General features: G+C 36.7%; 2 protein-coding genes and 1 long non-coding RNA gene across 5 annotated transcripts in view; 1 reads left to right on the top strand and 2 right to left on the bottom strand.

The window, feature by feature from the left end:
* The window catches only part of LOC109333177 (translation initiation factor IF-2), a 6,471-nt gene extending 3,244 nt beyond the window's left edge, over positions 1-3,227 (bottom strand). Inside the window, exons 1-5 of the mRNA XM_019568503.1 lie at positions 3,030-3,227; positions 1,447-1,489; positions 1,186-1,306; positions 1,032-1,098; positions 16-337 (exon numbers count right to left, since the gene is read on the bottom strand). Coding sequence (XP_019424048.1) covers positions 16-337; positions 1,032-1,098; positions 1,186-1,306; positions 1,447-1,473 — 537 coding nt within the window. The 5' untranslated portion in view covers positions 1,474-1,489; positions 3,030-3,227. The remainder of the gene's footprint in view (positions 1-15; positions 338-1,031; positions 1,099-1,185; positions 1,307-1,446; positions 1,490-3,029) is intronic.
* On the bottom strand, positions 4,693-22,384 carry LOC109333457. The gene is made up of 3 exons (XR_002106017.1): positions 22,267-22,384; positions 5,239-5,241; positions 4,693-4,704 (listed from the first exon to the last, which is right to left on the bottom strand). It is a non-coding gene; the product is annotated as an uncharacterized LOC109333457 (long non-coding RNA).
* Positions 16,500-23,348, top strand: LOC109333456. Of its 3 annotated transcripts, XM_019568946.1 has the most exons (5): positions 16,501-16,869; positions 17,053-17,246; positions 17,829-18,153; positions 20,680-20,772; positions 22,736-23,348. In XM_019568946.1, exons 1-5 carry the CDS (start codon positions 16,765-16,767, stop codon positions 22,769-22,771), a joined length of 753 nt encoding a protein of 250 aa, XP_019424491.1. In that variant the 5' UTR covers positions 16,501-16,764; the 3' UTR covers positions 22,772-23,348. The 3 variants fall into 3 exon arrangements, with proteins under 3 accessions (XP_019424492.1, XP_019424493.1, XP_019424491.1); XM_019568947.1 differs by lacking the exon at positions 20,680-20,772 and having other exon boundaries at positions 16,500-16,869; XM_019568948.1 differs by lacking the exons at positions 20,680-20,772; positions 22,736-23,348 and adding an exon at positions 20,342-20,673 and having other exon boundaries at positions 16,500-16,869.

Raw genomic sequence — 25,085 nt, forward strand, 5'->3', positions numbered from 1 at the left:
GCGGGGGGGTAATACCATTGCAACAAGCTCTGCAATATCCATGCTGAGAGGCTCAAACTCTGATTGAACCTTTTCACCGACATTTGTAAGGATACCCTGCAAAAAAGTTACTGATTTTCCAGAACGCTTTGCAAATTCAGCAATGGTCATTCCTTCAAATATTTCTATCGTTTTAACTGGACCAGATTTTGTAGCTTTGACAGTAGGAGGGACATATCGAGCTTCAACGGGTGGCTGGTTTCTATTGTCCTTCCTCACATACTTCTCCCTCTTTGGTGTCTTTAAACCGAAAGTTTGATCACTTCTTGCCCGGACTCCTGGACTAGCATGGAAGCGCCTATGAACATAAACAAAACTCATCACCTATACCTTTTATTTTTAAGTTACGCAATATTTAGCATGTAATTTAGTGGTTCTAGTTTTGCACTAATGCAAGTTCATGCTTCCAAGTACAACCAAGTATATAGCTTTGACATTTTCAACTACAATACAAACCCTCAGCGCCATTATACTAGGATTACTAGCCGCACATTACTAAACCCAGACCAGTATTTCATAGCCTAAACAGATGTTAGGGCTAGGCTCCATTGAAAGGCCACATGCTTGTCATGTGACTACTTATCACACATAGCAAACACTATAACATAAAAAGAAAACAAACTGAAATTAAGAACTCATGCCAGGTAATCGGCATGCTTTATGCTTTTAAATATTGAAATTACTGTACTTTTATGTTGAAAAAAAAAGAGCAATAAAGAGTTGCTCGTTCACCTAAGCAAAACACCTAGACAGCTAGGTTATGATTAACAGGTCATGTTGACCATCTGCTTTTTTTGGGTACTACCAAGGGTATCTCATCACCTTTTGGGTAAAGAACTAATCCCTTTCGGGGTGCGTGGCTACCCCTCCCAAAAAGTGTCACTCCCAGGAATCGAACCCCTTGACCGTTTGGTCTTCCTGGGGATCTAGCAGAGCCTTACACTACTTTTAGGGCAATTAATTTGAAACTTGAAATTTGTTTACTATCTTACCGTATCCCACATTCTTTAGTTCCACTGGAAAAACCAGCCACTGCCATAGATGAGCAGCTGATGCAATCTGAATCATGTAATTCATAGAATTTGTAAGTTGATAACATAAAAATACAGTAACTTCAGTATTAAAAGCATAAAGCGCACCAATTACCTGGTATGGACCTTGCTGATGCATAGCCAAATTGTTTGGCAAACCTAGAGGTAAAAGTTGACCCCGCCAAATGTCTAAATGGAGTTGTAGTCAAAGTTCTGGTAAAACTCACATATATTCCCTGCATTAAAGTAAGTAGAAATAACACAATAAGTAATCAGATGAGCAATATGACACAATACTTTTTACAGGAAAGTCCGATAACCTGCAAGCTAGGTACGTATCATATTAATTTAATTTTTAATGATAAACTAAACCCACCTTCTTTCCAAGCTCCCGCCACGCCATTCATAAGCATATAACTCTGCAAAAATAAGTCAAAAGCAAATTATTAACAAAGTGATAAACAAGGGCACTGATGGAAGTATTAAGCAGCTCATTTTTTATAGGCAAATGTTAGTATGTTAGTATTTGAAGTGGGTGAGACTCGAACTTCCAACCTTCTTATCACTCCATTCCTTAAACCCTATACCCTAACCATCTTACCACCTTATGACTCCCATTAAGCAGCTCATTAATGGTGTCAATCGAATATATCTTTTGGCCTCTCTGATTCCAGCCCACAAAGGAGTCATGATGATGGCAAGAGAAGACCCAATTGCAATAATATAAATACAAAGGAGAGTCAAAAGCTACCACATATAATAGATCTTGTGTAGCTAAATTTTCCCAGTTCCTACATGTGATTTTTAAAATCAAGAATTTGATGAAGTTGCTCCTGGAAATCGAAAGCGATTACATTGCACTATTGTAGTATCCAAAGCGATTTCCAACTACCCTCTTCAAATTCTTAACTATGAAGTATGAACACCGCAAGACAAAAACCATAGGAAATTAAAAATGGTGAGACATATAAAAGTGCATCTGATATTCTGTGGTGAAACAATTCTTAACTACTGCCGAATGTACTGTTACATTTCTGTAATAGTTTTATAGTTCAACCAAACAAATGGCCCAACAGATATTCAATTCAGTCAACTAAAAATTGTTCACCCCATACATCCTTAACACAAGTGCACCAAAACAATAACGAGTTTAATGACTAATAGTCAGATGATGATGATGATATATATGTATAGATAAATACCGATAAGGCATAGTCTCTAACCGACGGTGTCCGACAAACAATACAAAAGCAAAGCTAGGATTTAAGTTGAGTATACACTAATTGGATAATATTATTAAATAATTAAGAATTTATTATTACAGCATTTTATGATGAATAAAATAACCAATTTAGTATATCTAACTTAAGTACTCCCAAATTTATATAAGATTGTTTCCATAAGAGGAAGTGGCTAAGCATTATTAGTTAATAAGAACCATATATAGTAGCAAAAGAAATTAGATATTCTTATGCTCCTATTTGATTCTTAATCAGTTATCATATTCCAGCTATTTTTCAAATTTTCGTTTTCTAGGAAGTTGGAACAAATGGACTATTTTGTTTTCTTTCTATAGGCTTTGGACTATACAGGAATTCACTTAATAAATGGAGATTAGTATAATCCAGATTATCTAAATTAAACAAATTAACAGTTCAACAAAAAATAAATTAAATTTGAAGAGAGTTGTGGCATAACGATGAAAGACAATTTTCTAGGAAATCAATTGAAAAGCCTTGATTAGCAGTGTCCTAAACAATCTCGGTGAACTTAAAAAGGGATTATACTTTTTGAACGGTCAATACTTCAGTTATGAATCCTGATTCATATATTCGCGCGCAGTTAAATTTGCGTTAATTGAGAATAATAAGTGACAACGATGTAGACGCTAGAAAAGAATCAAGAAATTCATAAAATTGAAAAATTCAGAATGAGAAGGAGAATGACGCGTATATATACCTTTCCGACGAGACGAGGATGAAGCAAATTGGAAGAGGGGTAACGGTGAGAACACAAATGCACAAGAGTGAGGAAGGCACGAAGCTTATGTTATCTCTTGTGTGGGCACTAGGAAGTGGCGCGTGTGTAACAGTATGGCGGTGGTGAAGGTAGGGGAAGGAGTGGGTGTAGGCGTGTAGGGCGAAGGAGTGAATAAGTGTAGATGCAATGAGGGGTGAGATGTGAGACTTATGTGCCCTTGAGTTCAGTTTCAGTATTTCAATTTTGTTTGGGTTTTGGGCTTTTAGGCCTTATAGGTATTTGGGTTTGGGAAGGTAGTATCAGTTCAGTGAGTAAAAAAAAATTAGACTCATTTAAAATTAGATTTATAAGTTGTATTTAAATTAATTATACATCATAAAAATATTTAGTTGGTTAACCTATCATCTTATTTATACAGCTTAATGTTAATGGGTTTGTGTTTTAGTTTAACTTCTCACTAGTAGATAAATAATATAATATAATATAAAAACTACCAAGAACATACACATAGCTTATTATGAATTTGACAAGTATACACCGACCAAAGCATACCAATTTAATCAAACTACTAAAAAAATAGGATTACATTTGAATGATGTTGATCTTCATGTTTGATATGATTTTGATGACAACATCAATATCACCAAAAGGAAGTAAAATGATGAAGACTTTGAAGATTTAGAAGAAAGTTCCTTTCATGATTAATATGTATTAGTCTTCTAAGATAAGTACTTCTATCAGTTTTTTACTTTAAGTGTAACCAAGTGTTTATAGGAAAACCTTTTTAAAAATGTAGAACTTGAATTCAAATGAACTTAAATTTTCAAAAAGTTGAGTAATAGGTTATCGAATTGAGCAATGAGTTATTGTGAAAGAATAACTGATTACAAACATGTTACTGGGCAAAATTTACTCAGAGTAATTGATTATCCAAACTGAGTAATAGGTTATCGAGCAAAATTTACTCAGATTAATTGATTACTTATGAGAGTAATTGATTACTCATTTGGACATAAATTTTGAGTAACTGATTACCCAGTATATTAATCAATTACAGAGAGTTGTTGCAATAGTTTTTCAATTTTAAACTTAAACAACTTCTCCCAAAATGAATGAATGATACTCCAATTGTCTTTTACCTTCATGTATGGGTATGATGTTTGGTTAGAAGCATATTTAAAGACCTCTTAGCATTCAGATTCGTACTCACAATCTACAACAACTTTCATACTACTTTATTAATAATCACTTATACTTTTGTAAGCAACTTGTTTGAAAACTTTCTGAAACGTTGCTTTTCAAGTGTTTCTTCCAAGCTTTTATACAGTGAAATACTTGAGTATTTGTGTTAGACTTAGTGATCGACTTCTATACATTCAACAATCTTTGCCATGTAAACTATTTCATAAAAAATGTTTCAATTTATTCTCTATTTTCACTATAGAGTGTGGTGAAATAGAAAGAGGGTTTTTAGAAGTGATGTTTTTCTTGTAATGAGTGTAGTCAAAAGACAAAGTTACAGGGTGAGATTTGTATAGGATTGACATATCATCATAATTGAAATCTCTTGTTTTTACAAGGAAAATGGATATAGACTTCATTGGACTATAAGTTGAACCACTATAAAACTTTTGTGTGCCTCTTTCTCTCCTTACTATTTACTTATTATACAATTTGATTTTTGTAAACTTAAATATTTTTCACTACATTTCTATTCTAATCTATTAAGTTGCAAAATCTGTCATAAAATGTAAAAAACTAATTCATCATCTCTTAGTTTATCATCTTATCTTAGAGAATGGAAGTGAATTGTTAAAGTTAAATTAATAGGTAGGGAAACGACAAAAAAACCAAAATATTTATCCATTATAACTTGTAAAGGACAAACTCACCAATTAGACAAGTATTTAAAGAAGATTGATCTTGAATGAGAGCTCAACGCCTTTATGAGAAATAGTCAAACCATCACCCAAAAGTTGATGATCCCTTGTAGCCACCAATCCATATGCAATAGGAGTCAAGAATTTATTCATAAATCAATACAATAAAGATTGTTATTATAAGAAATGAGAAATATTGATATTAGTAATTTGATTTGTTTTGAATAGTAATATTACAAAATAAATGCACATAATTTTTTTAACAAATTAATGATCATATGACAATCAATTAACTTTTAATCTTAAACGATCTACTAATACTTTTTTGTTGATTACTAAAAGGCCTATGATGGGGTGGCAAGAAAGGTCTTGTGTAAGGCTAGGAAGAAGAAATGAGTTTATATAATCTATATTCCACCAAGAAGTGTGGATGAAGTTAAAACTAATGTGTCAACACAAGTGAATTCATAAAAAAATCATCTACAATCTCAAGATTACACCCTGTTCTTTCTAGTTGATCGGGGTGGTCGAAAAGGAAGTGGATCTTGATAGAGAAGCTTTCTTGTAGAACTAGGTGGAGATGGAAACTGGGCATGCCAATGAAGGTACCTGAAAAGGTTCCCCGACGCTTAAGTCAGTATGAGAATTTTAATGAGATGAGAAATAAATTCTAGTAATAAATATGAGAGTGTGAGAAGTTATAAGTGTGTGTATATTTATGATATGAGAGAATAAGGATGAAATACATCCTGTAGGGGTTCACCTTCTATTTATAGCAAATATATTGGAGACATGTCACCTATCTAGCGGTTGATAGTGACTTAGCAATGTGTTGTGATTGGAGCGTGGCAGATCTGTTTCTGCCGCATAGTAGGTTCACCTCTGACTTTTTGTCAGAGGGGACATGTCGTAATCCACAAGCGGTGTGGCAGAACCCAATTGAGTTTTGTAATGAATGTTGTGTCAGCGATATTTTAATGATGTTTAGGTGAAGATGACGTGAGGGTTGACTCATGCTTAACTTGGCTAGATTGACCCTACTTTGATTGGGTGATATGCCTGGTATTAACTGGGATGGAACAATTGCCCCCAGTCTGGTAGACTCTTATGTTTCGGGGTCAAACGAGAGTTTGCTTTGGAGAGGGTACATCCTCCTTAATGGTCGTCTTTGGTATGTTTGATCACCCAGGGTCATCTGAGGGTCAGGATGATGACGTGGCTTGTGATCATACTTGTTTATGGGTTTCTTTTCCCCGAGGAACAAAAATATTGGTCGGAGTGGTGACGTAATTCCGACCTTTTGGATGACGTAGCAGAGTATGCCAATAGTTTGGTGTTGACTATTTGAATTCTCTATAGATGTGGTTTCTCTTTGGTGGTTGACATGTGGTGCTTAAAATCGTTTTTTCTTTCACGCGAATGTCAGGGGTCATTAGTCATGATGGCCTACATAGAATCCAAACGCCAAAACTTCAAACCATAATGGCGCGCTTTTTCTTTATTGCCTTTTGTCTTAATCCTATGGTTTCAGGGGTTGGGCCTCTTAGGGCCCCGTCCTTTTTGTCTATAAATAGAGGGGTCCCTCTTACTCTTTATCTTTCTTTACGCTTACCTTTCTCTAGAATCTTTGTGTTTTTCGTGTTTGTAATTGAGTGACTATCCTTGTTGTTGCATCTCTTCAATTTTCGATTTTTAGGTCTTTTTTTTTTTTTACTTTCTTCTTCTTTTAGAGTAGTTATCTATCATGAGCCTTTGCCCTGAGTATTAGTCGGACTCTAATGAGATGGTGGTCTTACCTAGACTACTGCCATCTTTCATTTCTTGGTCAACCTGTCACTGTTGGTGTACGAGTTCATCCTCTGCCCAGGGTTATGATTGGAGAGACCTTTCCCTCCCTACATTATTAGGTGATTTAAGGAGGAGGGGTTCAGAAGGAATGCTTCCTTGAGAAGTGGGGGTCACTTCTGGATGGGGTATCCAGCTCAGATTTTGATACTTCCTCAGATTCTAGAGGCGTTGATTCATCCATAGTCAAGGTGTAACGCCCCGAAAATTACTCCAACAATAATGCCAAAAAATGGGTAAAAAAAATTGTAATGTAAAATTCCTCCATTTACATTTGATTCATTTTCGGGACATCACATTAAGTAACCTAATTTGTGGGAAAGACAACAAACATTACCTAATGGTAATCAAAATCCACTTAATATAACGTGGGATAATTATTTATTACAAATGACGGAAAATGTATATACATAAACCTAAGCGGAAATACAATATTTGTCTAAACTTAAAATACACAAAGTTGATTGACTTATTCAACACACTAAAGTACCCTATATAGATACCCTCTAAAAAAGCAAACTAGAAATGGAAATGACTGCTAGTGACTAGCTCCGGTGTTAGCGGGTGTACTAGGACACTCGCTGAGGTCCTCTTCCGTCTCAAAATTGGAGGAGAAGTCCACCACTTCAATGGAGTCCTCTATACAGACTAACTCCACAAAGTCTTACTCTTTGGCTTCCAATTCCTCCTCATTCAGTTCATTGGACGAATCTTGTGACTTACTTCCCACTCCCGCATTTGCCTGAAGATCAGACAATGTCTGTCTAGTAGCTCTCTTTCCTGGTGGGGAATTAGGCACATCATCTCTACTTCGTCTCCTATTAGATGAGAAGTAGTGGGTCTGTGAGGAATCACAGACTGAATGGATGGTGCAGTAGGTGCAAATCTCCGAGCAGGTAAGGTGAAAGAAGCCTCCAAGTCCAAATGATGTGACAGGAAGCGCATGGTAAAGCCATCACAAACCATCTCCAATTCTAAGGCACAAGGGCATGTGTAGGTGTATCGGTGTCCGTCACTGCTCCATGTCCCCTATTGGGACATCGAGAATCGGTAGCTTCAAATTCTTACTGTACGGTCCATCTGAACAAGAACGCGAACCCAAGACAAGCAGAAAGAAGAGAAAAGAAAATAGAGTAAGACATCTAATGAATATTATTCATTGATGGCATGAAATTATACGGAATACCATATCCAGACAGACACACAGAATATACACAATATATATCACACACATAAATGCAAATGATGAATGATGCTTGTAACTCGGATATGGGGATTAATATCCACGAGTACAATGTACAAATATTATGTTTATTTCACCCATCCTTATACCAATATCCTCCTAATAAACTATTCAGAAATAACCAAAAGTACAGGTCCCACAATAAGTGGATTTGAACGCACCAAAATAAATTATTCCTCACAAGGATATATGATCAATCGATTCCGAAGAACTGTCCATTTCAGGACGAGGTCGTATCAAACACTTTCTGGGCATCTCTCTCATTGATCCTGATTGCAAAGAGGGGTTGTAAGAGATTATCTAGTTTGCGCTAATAGATCTGTCTGATTCAATAGAATACCTCATCTGGGAATACAAGGGACTCGTCTCACCTAGATTATCCATCAAGACTTTGCTGACGAATCACCGCCATTGCCGTCCCTCTCAACATCGCGGGGCTCGCTCGTCTCCCGTGAATTTCCTCTCCACTACTTCATTATTCATAATGAGTATGCACACTAACCAAAGTTAGTCGATTAAATCTTTTAATTAGTCTTTTATATCAATCGGCCTATCCTAAGACATCTCCTGAAGGAATGCTTCTTGTGGGACCTAATCTTACGTTATCACGTAATATAGGAATAACATCCCTACCACTACGAATCATCGTTGAATTATCCCGGACAACCACATGGCCAAGCCTCTTATGGTCAAACGACCTCACTGCGTGGTATCATGTAATCCTTTTTAGGCATCGCCTTGCTCACGACATCCTCGTCGAAATCCTTGCCCGCATAAGGCACAAGAACAAAAGTAATAGTATAAGTTTGTCGATTTGGGCATCGGACTCAATCCTCTGAGCCACGGTCTTCCCCAAGTGTAAATCCACTTCACAATCAAGCTAGGGTTATTGCCTAAGCAATAAATCAATCAAAAAAGTCACAGTTTATGCTTGTTTCTTTCCCAAGCGAGAGACTATCGCTTAAGTGACCAATTCATCAAAACAGACTCCATTCCCTGCATGGCTCTTGCTCAAGGTAAAAATCCACCAAAAACTAGTAAAAATCACCCTCTAGGTCTCGCCCGGGCGAGGAACTGTCACTCGGGCGCCCAGAACTGCCCAGGACAGGCCAAACGGCACCCTAACCCTCACCCAGGCGACAATTAGGGGACTAATTCACTATTTCTCCCTCGCCCAGGCGAGGGTTGTCCGATTGCCAGGACTATTTCGTCGCCCTTTTGGGCTACCGTATCGAAAATCTCCATTGTTTTCGATCCCTACGTTTTTTAGTTTCTCGAATGGTGTTCCTTCATGGATAACAACCACAAGACTTGATAATTTATACTATCCTAGGGGCATACAGCCTAAGGAAATATCTGTACTTAATCCAGACACGAAATCATTTGGTTAAGTACGAGTTTCTAACAAAAATAGAAATAACTCCCAAGTTTTGAGATTGTTGGGAGATTTGGGTGTCATTTTCGGACACCATTATGTTATGATGTATTCTTCATCACCTTGGGTTGTAGCGCGGTTGATCTCTGTCCGTGAATGGATCGGTTGTCCGACTTCGAACGCCACGAAACTAAACACAAAAACAAACTAATGATTCACGAGTTAAATCGTTCACTTATTAAATCTACGACACATACATCGTTCTAATCTATTTCAAGAGCATTCGAGACTCTCATCCATCTGGTCCAAGAGTTATATTCCCGAACCATCATTTATCCTCGAAATTCTCGTTCTCGATTCCTATCGGTTCATGATCCTTTCAAAACAACGATTTCTAAATTCACAAAAACTCATTTTTCGTGTTCTTTCCTATAACAAGAGATATGAAGGTTTATAGAAAATTTTGACGGTTGAAAATGTTCGTAACATGCGCATAAATATCATACTCAAATATCGTAAACAATAAACGGCTAGATTTTCTAAAAGATGAAGAACAAGTATGAATGTTTACCTTGGTGTTCTTGAGAAAATCCAAATGAAGTAGAAAGAAATGAAATGAAGAGCCAATGGGTTCTCTAGCTTGAATGGCTCTTTAAGTAGAATAAATCAGATTTAGGAGTAAATGGTGAAAGGGTAAATGAAAGGTTTAGGAGTATTTGTGTAAAAGATGAGTATTTTCGTTTGCTTGCCACACAAGTTTCACTCGGGAAAATGAGGTGAATTATTCGATGAAACATTCGCGATGAGACCATGCCCGAGTACTGTCGGCTAATACTCAACTGGATATTAAAATCTTCCGATTACGGTTAGAATTTTGGAATGCCGAATTCGAAATGAAAAATATTTAGAAATGCGGTTTGGACAAACTTGATGTCTATCTTGAATAAAAATAATACTTCAAAGCCAATGATGCAATCGAAATTCGAGTCCAAGCTACAGAACTCAAAATCACGCTATTGGGCCGAATTCAGGCGAATTTGGGACCGACAGCAGTCCAAACACTTTTCGTCACAGAAATTCACAAAATAAGACTAACACTCAACTATGATTTAGCCTAATTCATTATCGATTAATTTCTAAAATTATTTTTTGTTAAAAATATATACATCGAAAATTCACAGCGTTAAACAATGTATGGGTGGGTGGATCGCGAGTTGTTGGGCATCCCAAGATCATATAAGGGTAAGTCCAAGCCGAACATGGATGTCCTAGTTAAATCGGCTAATGATATCAGGTGGTATGCCAAGAGTGTGCCAAGATCTCCTAGCGGAGATGGGCGATAAAAGGAATTTTTATATGTATGAATACTCTCCCGCTGGGTTGAAGTGAAGATTCCTTTGGATGAATGGCACATTGCCATTCATCCGAGCATTGAAGATCTTATGTGAGGTGATGGAACTTCCTTACACTGTCTGGTTTTTTTCTGGATGTTTCAGGTCGTGCATAGCACCAATAAGGATGAGAATCATCTTGGTCATCAAAGATGGACGTGCCATCAGTCTAAGAACAAACATGCCCTTTTCCGTTCCTTTGAGGGATCAGTTAAGGATTAGAAAGCTGGTTTTTTCCTAGTTGAAGCCCGAGGTAGTCATAACATGTGGGCTTTAGGCCCAAATGGGAGGCCTCGTTTTCCCTTTTCTTGGGATGGTAGGATTTATATGAGGTCGGTTGATAGTTTTAGCTATGCGTTTGAAGATTTGGATGCCCGCGAGGTTGTGCCAGCCAAAGAAATGTTGGAGTGGGTGGAGGCCGACAAGACCCTGGAGTGTATTGTGTTAGGGCAGGGTGATACTGCTTTTAAAACATTGGTTGGTAAGTTACTCGTCTGAGGTTTTAGGCCTAGTTATGGGTGTTGTTGTGCCTTTTGACCTATTATTTTTCCTTATTTTTGGTTGCATCTTTATTGTTCATTCTGAAGTTGACTTTTTTGCAGCAGTTAAGATGGGAGATGGCGTTGATCGTAGAAAATTGTTGAAGCATGATGCCCAAAAGAATCGAGGACAAGCAGCAACTTCTTCGAAGCGGGCCAAGGTGGACTCACCGACCCCCTCAACTATTCATCAGGGGGATGGGTCTTCTGTCCCTCGGGCACCGGGGGCAGATCATGGTTTCAAACAACGAGTGCATGATGAGAGGTTGCCTAGTCGAGCTGATATTTCGACCAATCCGACTAATGTTGACTCGGTTGGTGATGGATCTTCAGATCTGGGTGGTGATGGATGACACCCCACTTGCCAAACTGCTGAAACGGTTGAGGATGGCTAGTATCATGGTTGCTTCGATTGCTAGGTACTTTCATGGTTCTCTATAGAAGGCGCCAATGTTCTTTCTGGTTGATCGGGGTGGTCGAAAAGGGAATGGATCTTGATAGAGAAGCTTCCTTGGAGACCTAGATGGAGATGAAAACTAGACCCGCCGGTGGAGGTACCTGAAAAGGTTCTCCGATACTCAAGTCAGTATGAGGATTTTAATTAGATGAGAAGTAAATGCTAGTAATAAATATAAGAGTATGAGAAATTATGAGAGTGTGTATTTATGATATTAGAGAATAAGGATGAGATACTTCTTGTATGGGAGCACCTTCTATTTATAGCAAATATATTGGAGACGTGTCACCTATCTAGCGGTTGATGGTGACTTAGCAATGTGTGGTGACTAGAGCGTGGCAGATCTGTTTCTGCCGTATAGTAGGTTCACCTCTGACTTTTTGTCAGAGGGGACAAGCCGTAATCCACTGGCGGTGTGGCAGAACCCAATTGGGGTTTGTAGTGAGTGTTATGTCAACGATATTTTAATGATATTTAAGTGAAGATTATGTGAGGGTTGGCCCATGCTTAACTTGGTTGGATTGACCTAGTGGTATGCTCAGTTTTAACCGCGATGGAACACACCCCAATAAGAGAATCATCCTAATGTTGCATAGGTACTAATTTTGTGTAGGATAGGTAGGCAAACAAGATAGAATAGGATTAGGAAAATATTTTAAATTGAGGGTCACCAAAAGCCCGAAAGAAAAGTCATAGCACACGAAGGAATGTAATAAAGTTATGGAATTAATATCACACAATTAAAATAGATTTAAGAAAATAGGAACTAACCCAAAATATTGAAGACAAAAAAAACTTTATCATGATTATATATGGTAAAATGGGTATTGTCTGTGGCCCTGCTCACATAGCCCACAATTTTTTGTGGGAAGGACATGTAAATTTTGTTCATTTGTCTATTTTGCTCGACCCACGAGCATTTCCAATGGGCAATGTGGGCGGCCTGCGTGCATAATTTAAAGAAAAAAGGAGCAAAAATTCAATAAATTATAACGTAATGTGATTTAATGTCTCAAAAAATTGTGATGTAATATGATTTAGTCAACTTTATAGAAAATATCAATGTTTTTTTTAAATTTTATTTTTTTAACTACTTTATTTAATTTCTTTTGATTTTATTATATTAATTTTGTATTTTTAAATTATTCATTAATGTTCACGGGTTACCCTCATGTTCGTTAGTCCATTTTAAAATGAGCATGACATGCTATGTTGTCTACTAAGACATTACGGGCATGTTCGCATCCACTTAAATTGTTACGAGCATTTGCGGGCACGAGCAAAATGAGTCGGGCGACCTGTTTTGCCATCTCTAATCATGATAATGATGAGAGAAACAATCAAAGAAAATAATAGAGTTTTCACTAAGTGATGAAATATTACAACATCTCTAAGTATAAAGAGAGAACAATCACCCTCTCTCATGAAGAAATGCCTAGATACTTTTTATGTTGCTTCTGGTCAGAAGGTTAGCCTATCTAAATCTTTTATGCTCGTTTCTAGGAATGTTCACTTCCAGGTGGCAAGTCAACTTAGCTAAGAAGCTTGTATCCCCCTCACCTCGAATTTGGGGAAGTACTTGGGTATCCCTCTAATTCATAAGAGGAGGAAAAAGGAAACTTATGACTTCATTATTCAGAAAACTCAGCAAATGTTATCGTCTTGGAAAGCTAGCACTTTGAGTCTTGCTGGGAGGATAACGCTCACCCAATCCGTTGTTGCAACCTTTCATTCTTACTACATGCATACTATGCTTCTCCCTAAGTATGTGTGTTCACGCCTTGAGACGATTCCAAGAGGTTTTATCTGGGGTTGTGAGGTGGGCCATAGGAAGCTTAAGAGGCAGGGTGGTTTGGGCCTCAAAAGGATGCATGAGTTTAACGCAACGCTTTTTATGAAGATCAATTGGGGTTTGATCAAGTATTCTGATGCCTTATGGGTATGTGTTATCCGTAGTAAGTATGGGTATGGTACTACTACCCTTCCTCTTATCTGACCTGCTCATTTTGAGTCATGCATTTGGTAAGGTGTGAGAGGTTCTTGGGATCTCTTAATGAAGGCCATTCGATGGACGATTGGAAATGGCACTTCGGTTAAATGTTGGAGGGATTAATGGTTGGGGTTGGGCATTATCATTGAGCAAGTTGTGGTTCAGCCTTTGCCTAGTGATGTCATTAATAGGACCGTTGTAGAATATTCATTAGATGACGGGTCCTGAGATTGGCATAATTTTGTTGAATTTGTTCCTGAAGTTGTGCTCCAAGAGATTATGTTCATGCCTTGTATCGGTTCAGCTACTGACCAAGATGTTCCTGTTTGGGGACTTTCGACTGAGGGTGAGTATTCAACACATTCGGCCTATGACATGTTGGTGTTGGACGATTATAGACCTGTGAATTTCCCCATTTGGAATACGGTTTGGCAGTGGAAAGGAGTCCAAAAAGTTAAAACTTTCCTATGGAAAATCCTAAATAATGGTCTATTTATGAATAGTAAATGTGCCTCATTTGGGATTACAACTTCTGATATTTGTCTTATTTGTGTTGCTGCGAGTGAAACGGTTATCCATATGCTTCGTGATTGTTGTGTTTCATCTACTATTTGGGATGGGTTTGTGGATTCCCATCATGAGCCGACCTTCTTCTCGATGGAGCTCTCTCAGTGGATTAATTTCAACCTGAATCCTATGACCCAGATGTGTTCTCGCATATTTGCTTGCACTCTATGGAGTATTTGGAGGATGCATAATGATATTGTTTTTCGTCATGGGCTTTGGGACAGAAGCAAGGTTCTCTCATATAATAACTTTATTTTGTTTGATGACTCCATAGCGAATGTTGAAGTCATGGACGAGTTATCATGTAGGAGTGGTACCGAGTGGTGGAAGCCACCTGACCCTGGGTGGATGAAGTGTAATGTTGATGGCTCTGTTAGATTGGATGGTAGTTGTGATGGAGTGCTTTGGGACTGTCATGGTACTTGGATTCGGGGTTTTGTCGTCGTTTGGGTATTTCCAACCCTCTTTTGGCAGAGTTGTGGGTAAGGGTGGAAACAGGTCAGGCCGCCTATCAGGGGCCTATTACCTGGCCTATAACAGGCTAGGTCAGGCCAGACTTTTTTCACGAACAGGCCAGACTCATGCTTTCTAAAAAGCCTATTTAGCTTAACAGGCCAGGCTTTAGGCCACCTAAAAGGCCTATAAAGCCTAACAGGCCGGCCTATTTAGCTATATTATATAAGAATGTTGAAATTATACTATTTTAATATAAGCAATATTATTATATATGTGTAATATTAATATAAAAATGTATATAAAAATATAATTTAATTATTAGAATTAGATGAGCCTAACTAAAAATAAGCCTATAAGCCCATTAAAGTAGACATGGTAGCCTATTTCATGAGCATATAGTATAATAGGCCTTTAAACAGGCTAACAGACCAGGCCAGACTTTTAAACAGGCCAGACCTAGACTTTGAAATTTTTTTTAAACAGGCTAACAGGCCAGGCCCAGGCTCCTATGTGCTATATAGGCTGGGCCTGTTTAAGGCAAAGTCTGGCCTGGCCTGGCCTGTTTCCACCCTTAGTTGTGGGGAATAGTGACTGCATTAATATGGCTCTGAATGAGGGAAGACACGAAGTTGTTTTTTAGAGTGATTCTAGGCCATTTATTGACATGATCTTTTCGGTAGATGCTCTAGTGGCTCCCTATCACCAACTTGTGAATAACATTCGGAGGATTATCTCTCTTCATGTTGACTTCAGACTCCAGTACACTCCTAGAGAAGCCAACTTGATTGTCAATTGTCTTGCCAAGCATGTTCACGTCCTTCATTTTGGGGTCCAGGTTCTGCATAATCCTTTTTTGGATTATTATACTCTTCTTAGTAACAATGCCTTAGAGGCGTCTATAAGCCTTTCTGCTTCGTAGTGTGTTTGCTTAATTCTGGGCTTTGCCCTCCTATTAACCAAAAAAATATATATGAGAATATCCATCTCTGTATATAAAATAGGAGAAACACGCAGAAAATATTATATATATTAGTGAATACACTCAACTCCAACGATGTTTCCAAAAATAAATATTTTGCAATTCGTAACCAAGTTCATATTTGACAACAAGTATGCCCCAAAACCAAATTTAATTCTTGAAAAAAATCTCAATACGGTTTATCTAAGTAGTCTTTATATGGAAAAAAGACACCTCAAACCAAAGTTTAGGATTTTTAAGGAGCAAGTTAGAATTTTAATAATTTTTTATTTCTCATACACTATTAGGACACTTTTTGGAATTAAATTGAATATTTACTCTACTTTGTATTAGTTTAGTATAGGCAACTCATAAAATCGATTCTTCATTTGTTTCATTCTCTTTCATCGCTAATGTGAATAATAAAACAAAGAAGGAAATGATGTTGTCACCAAGTTTGATGGCATATATTCGATAGAATATGAGAACACAACAAATCTATTATTGTTTTCCAATTAGCGTAAGTTCTCCTATTAATTATCTAAATATAAAATACTAAAAAAAAAACAAGTTTAAGCTGGAAATTTTAAAAATAATAATAATTATAAAGCTAACCTGAAATTAGAAAATAATTAAAAGAATTAAATTAAAATAAATAAAACTTGTAGGACAAATTATTTTGTGGATTGTGGAATACTTATTTCTCTACTTTATTAAAATTTTAATTAACACACATTTTTCCTCTCCTTCCTACATATGAAAAGAAAATTGAATTTCATAGTAGGCGAGAAAGTTGGTTACAGGTGGAGAAAAGAAAGGGGCTTCCAACACAAAGTTGAAATCGTTGGGCTTCTTCTGTGAATTCCTTCAAGCTGTGTTTGTTCCAATTTCATTCCCCAAAATGGCAATTACTTTTCCTCCATCGATTGAAAAGGAACTGAAAAATTGTTCGTAAAATTGCGTATGCATATCCATCTTCATCTTCATCATCATAATAATAATAGATACAAACGATGCTTTGTTGTTCATTCTGTTCAAATTTGAGAGATCAATTACAGGCTTTCATTCGCGATTACGATAGGCTCCAATCACTTGCTATCATCCTCATTTACATTCAGGTACTTACTACTCATATTCCTTTTTTAAATTTAAAAAAGTAGAGACGGCTCAGTGCACGAGGTTCCGTATAGACATATATAGAGACTGTTTTCGAGATTTGAACTCGGCTCACATTCATTATTAAAAAAAACTGTGCATTATAATTTCGTTTTATTAATTAATTGAGGAGATTGAAATGGTAGATTGGGTGCGCGTTGATTGGATCGCTGGGAGCGTTGTACAATGGCGTGTGTCTTATAAATCTTGGAATTGCGTTGTTTGCTTTGGTGGCCATCGAGAGTAGCAGTCAGAGCCTTGGTCGTACATATGCTTTCCTTCTTTTCTGCGCCATCTTGTTGGATATCTCTTGGTTCATTCTCTTCACTCACGAAATTTGGTACGTCCTCCTTTTTATTCTTAATTAATTTAATATTCGTAAAAAAGGCGGCCAAGTGCACGAGGTTGCAGGGGTATGGGAAGAGTATGTATGAAATCTTATCCTACCGAGAAAATAAACTGTTTGTAGGATTTGAACTCGTGACCTCCAGGTCACAAGGCAAACAGTCTTACTAATACACGGAGGCTCATCCTCTAATTAATTTAATATTTGTCATCTAATATTTAGTGTAGAACTCTGTCTTTGTTGTGCTTTGTTGCGAATGTTTATGTCTAGCCTGCATAAGAGAGGCCATTGTGTTAGGTTTGCCATAGGTAGCTTGATAGAATTTTTTGACATGGATAAGGGCTCAAAATGGTGCTTGAACTGTAGGTGATTGTGTATGTTGTGAACAGTTTCATCTGTTGATGTCTATCCTCAGTTAACATTACTTACCAATATGAATCAGTGTGGGGTGTGCTGAACAGAATATAGTGCATGTATTCATACGAATCAATTTTCTATGCTCGTGTGAATAAAAAACAAGTGACTTGACTTTTTTTCTCATTCATATCTGATGAAAAACATTATTTCTGTATGCAGGAATATTTCTTCTGAGGGTTATACAGATCTTTTCATATTCTCAGTGAAACTTACTTTGGCTATGCAAATTGCTGGTTTTGTGGTGAGGCTATCGTCCTCATTGTTATGGATTCAAATTTATAGGTTGGGTGCTTCGTATGTGGACACAGCTTCTCGATCAGCAGATTTTGACTTAAGGAATAGTTTTTTGAGTCCTGCTCCTGTGACACCTGCAGTAGCTAGGCAGACTTCAGGTTCCAACGAGATACTTGGAGGCTCTATCTATGATCCAGTGTACTACTCATCCCTATTTGAAGACGGTCAAGAGAACAATCATTCATATGGGGTAGGCTAAATTTTGTACTGAACCACATATCTAATTCTGTTTTCTTGGATGATTAAATTTAGTTTTCTGTTGGTATGGGTTTGACACTTTGTTCGAAAAATTTATCTGCACTAGTATCTCAAGTAATCTGGTACCCTGATTTGTTGGCAGCTTTGTTTAATGTTGGCTTGAATCTTGGTGCACAGTTTAATGGTCAATATATTGCCAACAGGACAGGAACTGGTGCACTTGAGGCACACTAGACTCTACAACAAAGAATGTCGTTCTTGATATGTGTGTGTGTGCATGTTATGATAACAAAATAATCGCCTGTTTATACAAAACTATTCTTGGTTTTTACTCAATAGAGAGTTCATGTACTGAGATATTTGGTAGTTCATGTGACTCAGATATTTTCGTCTGGGAAAGTGAATAGCTCACTTGGATGGTTGGTAGTAGAGTCCTATAATCCTATAGGGTTAGCAGCTAACAATCTACCTCATTTGGAGACCCATATATACTACGCAATTTGTTTGTGAAATCTTTTTGGCTATACATTTATAATGATGATAATATATTACTTTTTTAGGACATAAGGTTTTGCTAGTGGACTTCATGTTTTATTTTGTAACATTGGTGTTTGTGTTTTTTCCTGATTATATATGATCTTCCAATTTTGTCGAACTGGCAAATTTTATGTATTACAGCTTGGAGTCAAATAATTTTCATCCAAGTGATGAAATATCATATTTAATTCTGTTTGAAATCATGTAAATAACATCTAGGTTTTTTATAGGCTAACCAAATCATGTAATTTTGATAATTAGGCTGATTATAAAGTTTTATATTTAACACGTTAAGGTTACATAAACAAGCATCGGCTATATAATTCAGACACACAGATTTACACCATATCAAGAGCTTAAAGAAAGGCTACCCTAAACTCTGCATGCTTGGTGGACTCACTGCCCACTGCTGAACTTTATTTTCGGCCAACCGTGTTTCAGCACTGGTTGGTGGTCCCTTTCTGTGATGCCATCTTTTCATGAGTGTCCATCTCCTACGCTGTCATCACTGTTGTTTGATCACTTTCTGGTTACATCTCCAGTTGAAAAACCCACATCAACTTTGTCTCCCTTAGATTGGTTTGTTCCCTAAGCCACACCGTTATCAAAGCAACAATGCACTCCTCCACTCCACTCTTCACTATGACTTTAGGATCCAAGTGCTGCCTTTCCTTCACGCTTAAGGGTGCATCAGACACCATCTCTTGCTGCTGGTTGTCTAGCTGCCATCATTATCTTGGGAACGTCCATATCCAACCCCAAATGCATTGTTTCTACCACTCTCTGCCATCTCACTTCTTTTGAACTAGTCATGTATATCATCACTGACAGCCTCCACCTCCTCCTCTTGTCACTAATGACTAATGAGGCCTCTGGGGACACTTCACTGAAACTGACTCCTTTACCATTTCTAACACTACCTCTAATGCCTTTCCTTTCTGTTGCTCACAAAAAAGGTTTACAATCTACATGTAACCTGTTTTCTCACTATGCTGTTTTGAGTTATCATCACTTATCTTCTTCATGTTATGCTTGTCTTTCGTATCTCTTCCTAAATCTCTTGGCGACACTTTATCCTATTTTGGGTGGAGACAAGCTTTGGTGGATAAGATGTCTACTCTTCAGAGCAACAGTACTTGTGAATTTTTCCCTATTCTTCCCAGTAAGCCTGTTGTAGGTTGTTGTTGATTGCCTCAAGGCTCATCCGGTGGTTAAAGAGTATACCTATCTTTTTACTTTGATTATGGAAATACATTTTCGCTGTGGCGATGTAATCTTCTGTATGCTTTTTTTTCATGTTGTGGCCATTGTTTGCCACTAACTCTTTCGTCGGCTAGACACCAAGAATGTTTTTCTGATTTCTCCATAGTGATCTCCCTGAAGTGCCAATGTAGAATATTGAGTAATGGCCTCCACTACTTGTTAATTCATTTGGCTAAAGTAACTAATTAACGCTTTTCAGTTTGGGGAGGCTGTGCCAATGACACTCATTGTTGATCATCAAGTTGCATTACATTTTGCCTCTAATCCAGTATTTCATGCTGGGACCGAACATTTTGAGATAGATTGTTACTTTATTAGAGACAAGTTCCTATTTTGAGACATCACAACTAGCTTTACTAATTCAAATGATCAACTGGTAGATGTTTTCACCAAGTCCTTGAGGAGGTCCTTGGATGAGCTACATCTGTAACAAGCTTAGTGCATATGACCTTATCCAGCTTGGGTGTACTAGCTCTATTTTTCTTCTATGCTCATTGCTAGACTTGTGGAAAGGAGTGACTCTATTTGTTATTAGTGGCCTTGTCTCTGGAAGAGGATATGTATTGTAATTTTATTCTTTTATCCCCCAAGAACCTTAATTATAGGGAAGGCTTTGGTTTAATATATTGGCATCATATTCTTTTATGTAGTCATTTTTCTATTTGGACAAACCTCATTAGGTTGTCTCCTTTTCATTTGGTTGGTTGGTTGTTCGTAGATGCGCAACCATGACAGTGTTGAGAATGAGTCAACTTCAGGCACTGAACCTTCTCAGAAGTCATCTGTTGACAGATCTTTCCAGGCCGTGGATGTAAGTACTATCTGATTATTAGATGAATGTTTTGTTGTCTGTTAACTTCTTGCGACAGAGTTAATCTGTTTGCATTATCTATGACTTATTTCACTCATATACCATATGTGAAAGGAACTTGATTTACAGCAGTTTACCAAACATTTCGGTCAATTAAGCGTTATACTGAATGATGCAGATGGGAGCCTGTTGTAATTTTCTATTGTTTTTTAAAGAAATTCTATAGAGGCCATTTTAGAGGTTTTATTTACTTATTTAATTGGATGATTTTATGGTAATTATAGTAAGGTTAGTATACTACATAGATTTGCAAAGTTTATTATGATCATAAAAGAGCCTGCTATGTATAGTTGTGGAAAGCCTGGAATATTTTCTATTTCTACCTAGTGAGTTCTAAGGTCTTTTTTGCTTTGGATAGGCATTGAGAGAAGTGTTTCTTAGATTACTTTTTATGCATAAATGGCTCCTTTTGGTTTCTTTATGCAAAATGTATGCATATTGAATAGCAGAGGTGATTAGGAGACCTTAGAACTGTAAACGGGAATTACGAAGAGAAATAGGACAAGTACAAGTGTTCTAAAAGTAGGACACAAGCCCAGCCCGTAGCAGTTAGCCCACATACTGTGCAACCATGCTTCCCCTTTGCATAGAGATTGGACTGCCATTATACACTGTTATTCTTGTTTTTTGTAGCTCTGGTTATTTGTACTTTTGTCCTTAGTTGTGGAGGATTTCTTATCCTCCTTTCTTTTGTATTCCCTTCCTTCTTGTTTAATGAATTTATTATTCTATCAATTTTATTTTAAAATTGTACAGTAACATGTAGAAATCAGTTCTTGTTGGATTTGTTTGCAAACAAATGCTAGCCAGCCTCAAGATGATTCATTCTCACCGGGAAGACTGGAGGCAATGTGAAGAATTTCTTCATTTTCATACGACTATTTGCATAGGCAGTGCACTCTTGACTCTTGAAACCAATGTCATCCAGTAACTGTTACAGTCATACCAACTCAGTGGTAGCTTGAGACGTAGCTCTATATTTATACTCTGTATTCAATCTCGTAACTTGATGTAGACCTCCTGCTTAGGAAAAATTATTTGATGGTCACGGACTAATGGTCCAGAGCACATCTTTACCATTGATCATGCATTAACTTTAAACCATGGGTTTATTCCAAATCAACAGCAAAGATGTGTCCTGGACCATTGGTGCATGAATTCTCCCTATATGCAAAATACTATGATCTATATACAGAAATTTTTAGAATTACAAAACACTGCATCCCAAGGAGCAGTACTAGGAGAGAACAGAAATAGGTAACCTCACAGACAACAAAGGCAATGCTTGGGCGAATCTGATGTGAAAAAATCCATTCTCAAATTCGTAAGTGAAACTCCACACAGAAATGAAAGGGACAAATGTTTTACTGAACGAAACTGAAAGGGAATTACAGAACAGAAGAAGAAAGACAGAAAATAGCTATTGCTCCTCACAGATCCCTTCCCATTCTTTTCTCTTTCTTCTTACTAACTTTCCTCCTCACCCCTTCATTACATATTTTTCCACTTCTAGTTAGTTTTTGGGCTGGGTCCAGTATCCTATTGAAATCACAGGAAGATAAATCAATTTCTCATCCAGCTTCCTATAACTCTGGATCACAGAGGGCATCATCTCATTAATGGTTTCTCACTTGTTGTCACTGCACAGAAAGGAGTTGAAGTTTGAGTTTCCTTTGTTTGCTCAAGTTTTATTTTATGCTTCACATTTTGATGCCTGTTGGCATCTTGGAGCCACTAATAATCAGAGCTATGACATTTGAATTCCTTATCTATATGAATAAGATCTGATCATCTTTCAAATGCTAATAATTTTGTATTTATATGTTGGATATTTTAGTTGCTTTCTTGTTACATGGCACATACTCGTTCTCTGTCACTTCTAATCCGCTTTCATCTTATGCAGGAAGAGACTGGATCGATCAAGTTGGACCTTGTTTAATGTAGAATCTGAAGCGAAATGTTCTCACTCCCCATTATATCAGTATGAGTTTCTTTTCATTGTTCAGCAACCCTCCATGGGAGTGGCCCTTGTACCATCCTCTTCATTGGCAACTTTCTCCAATTATAAATGTTGCTGGAAAGGAGGCGTATGACCGTACATGATATCCGAAGTTTTTTCCTTGAAGCAGTACCCGAATCTCTGCGAAATCAAAACCTGAGGAGACAATTTTGTTAGTATCAAAATATTTGGGTTTCGCATTACCGACATATCGATCTGTATATAGGCAAGCTGATTTGCTGCATGAACTCTTGCTTTGCATGCAGCATCTAGGTTGCTTGTGGAAAGGATGCCTGGAATGTAATATTTTGTTCTTGGGTTTAGTCTTTTCCCCTTCCCTTCAGGAATTGAGTAGGGCCAGTTAGTGAATCTAGTTAAGAAGGGCATACAGGCAAAATAAATTATTTTCCTTATTTAATTATTTTTTGAAATTAAACCATGAGGATATATGCGGTACTGAAGATGCTTTGGAATCAATTAGTGTTCATATTGAATTGAATAGCAAGTATGTTACTGTCAATTCTACTACACTTGCCGAGGGTCTAAAAACAGAAGAAAAAAATAGGATTTTCTTCTTGTATTTGCTTCCTGAGCCCTTTGTATAAATTTGTGGGAAGGAGTAAATTATAGTAACACTCCTCACTTTTAGTGAATTATACAAACAATCTCTCTTATTTTTGTATCTATACAAACCACCTCTATTGTGTATATACATTATGCTAATTATCCTTCCACGAGAAACAAATGTGATCTTTTAAGCAAAAAACAGGTGATGAGTGTAATTAAGTTATACTATATTATAATGAACTAAAAATAATGAAGATGTATTGACTCATATACTATTTGAATTTGTCTCTATAATATACCATATTTTATTTAACTTAATTACATTTATCACATTTTTTTGTTTAAAAGATAACATTTACCGCTCTTGCAGAAGTAGTAAGTGTAATCTACGTATATAAATTATGGGGTTTGTGTAGATTTTAGAAAATGAGGTAATTTATATAATTTTACTAAAACTCGAAGATATTAGTGTAATTTACTTTTTGAGAAAAGTTCTACATTTCAATTTTTTTGTGATAACGAAGGATGTATCGGAATTGAACCCATAATAGCTAGAGCATCAACATCTAATTGGTTATTTAAGTTTGATTGATCTTAAAATTATCATAGATTCTTTAATTTATTTATTGCATGATTTTTTATAGAGAATAAAGTAACTTATCTCCTCCGGCTAGTAAAAATATGACATATATATTGTTTTGTTTAGTTTTAAAAATATTTTTATTGAAAATGATTATATATATCACATACTTTTATTGATTGAAATAGATAATTTATCTCTATATAGCATCCCACAACCCCAAACTCTAACCCAAATCAAGTTCTTAAATTTTATAAATTTGGACCAATAAGATCATATGGAAACATTTTAAATATTTCAAGGGTCTTACTGATCAAAAAAACTATCAAATACCTATGTATTATTACCATAGTTATTAAAATCGTACCGTACCGGCCGGTTCAACCAGAAAACCGGTGAATTGGTCTCCTAACCGGTACGGTACAGGTGTTGAACCGGCCAAGTATCAAAACCGGTCAAAACCGGTCAAAAACCGGTCCAAACCGGTCGCTATTTTACTAAACCGGTCAGTTTATACACATAATTTTTTTTTTAAAAAAAAAACTTAAAAACCCATTACAAGGATGACCCATCTTTCCAACCCTTCTTCAACACTTCAAGACACATGCTTCCAAGGCATACTTAGATTACACATTTTGGTTCCTAACATTCGTGTGTTTGTGTAATCTTGGAGTACCGTATGAAGATAGGATTTGGTAGAAAAGTATAATATTCATATAAGACAATTTTGACTTGTTAAATGTTAAAACTCTAAATTTATTTGTTTTATAGAGTGAGTTGTGAAGTTATGTCATTTATTTATATTTTGTGGTTGTTAAGTGATACTTTTGGATTGATATATGATTTTTAATTTAGACTTTGAATTTGTTAAAGACTTAAAGTTGTTTATTTATGTGAATTTTGAGTAGATTATAAATATGAATTATAAATTTGAGTATCTACCTATTTAAATTTTTTTGTTTATAGGTTTATATATATATAAATATAAGTAGGTATGTCCGGTTTAACCGGCATGCGGTTTAATTACTGAACCACTGTACCGGTATCCTGACCAGTTTGATAACCGGTACGGTTTTAACAACACTGATTATTACATCATATAATCTG

The sequence above is a fragment of the Lupinus angustifolius genome, chromosome LG18, assembly GCF_001865875.1.
Source record: "Lupinus angustifolius cultivar Tanjil chromosome LG18, LupAngTanjil_v1.0, whole genome shotgun sequence".
Lineage (NCBI taxonomy): Eukaryota > Viridiplantae > Streptophyta > Magnoliopsida > Fabales > Fabaceae > Lupinus > Lupinus angustifolius.

Coding starts and splice junctions, on each gene's coding strand:
- LOC109333456 (XM_019568946.1), top strand. CDS start 16,765: ATGCTTTGTTGTTCATTCTGTTCAAATTTGAGAGATCAATTACAGGCT. Junction 16,870..17,052: donor TCATCCTCATTTACATTCAG/GTACTTACTACT, acceptor TTGAAATGGTAG/ATTGGGTGCGCGTTGATTGG. Junction 17,247..17,828: donor CTCTTCACTCACGAAATTTG/GTACGTCCTCCT, acceptor TTCTGTATGCAG/GAATATTTCTTCTGAGGGTT.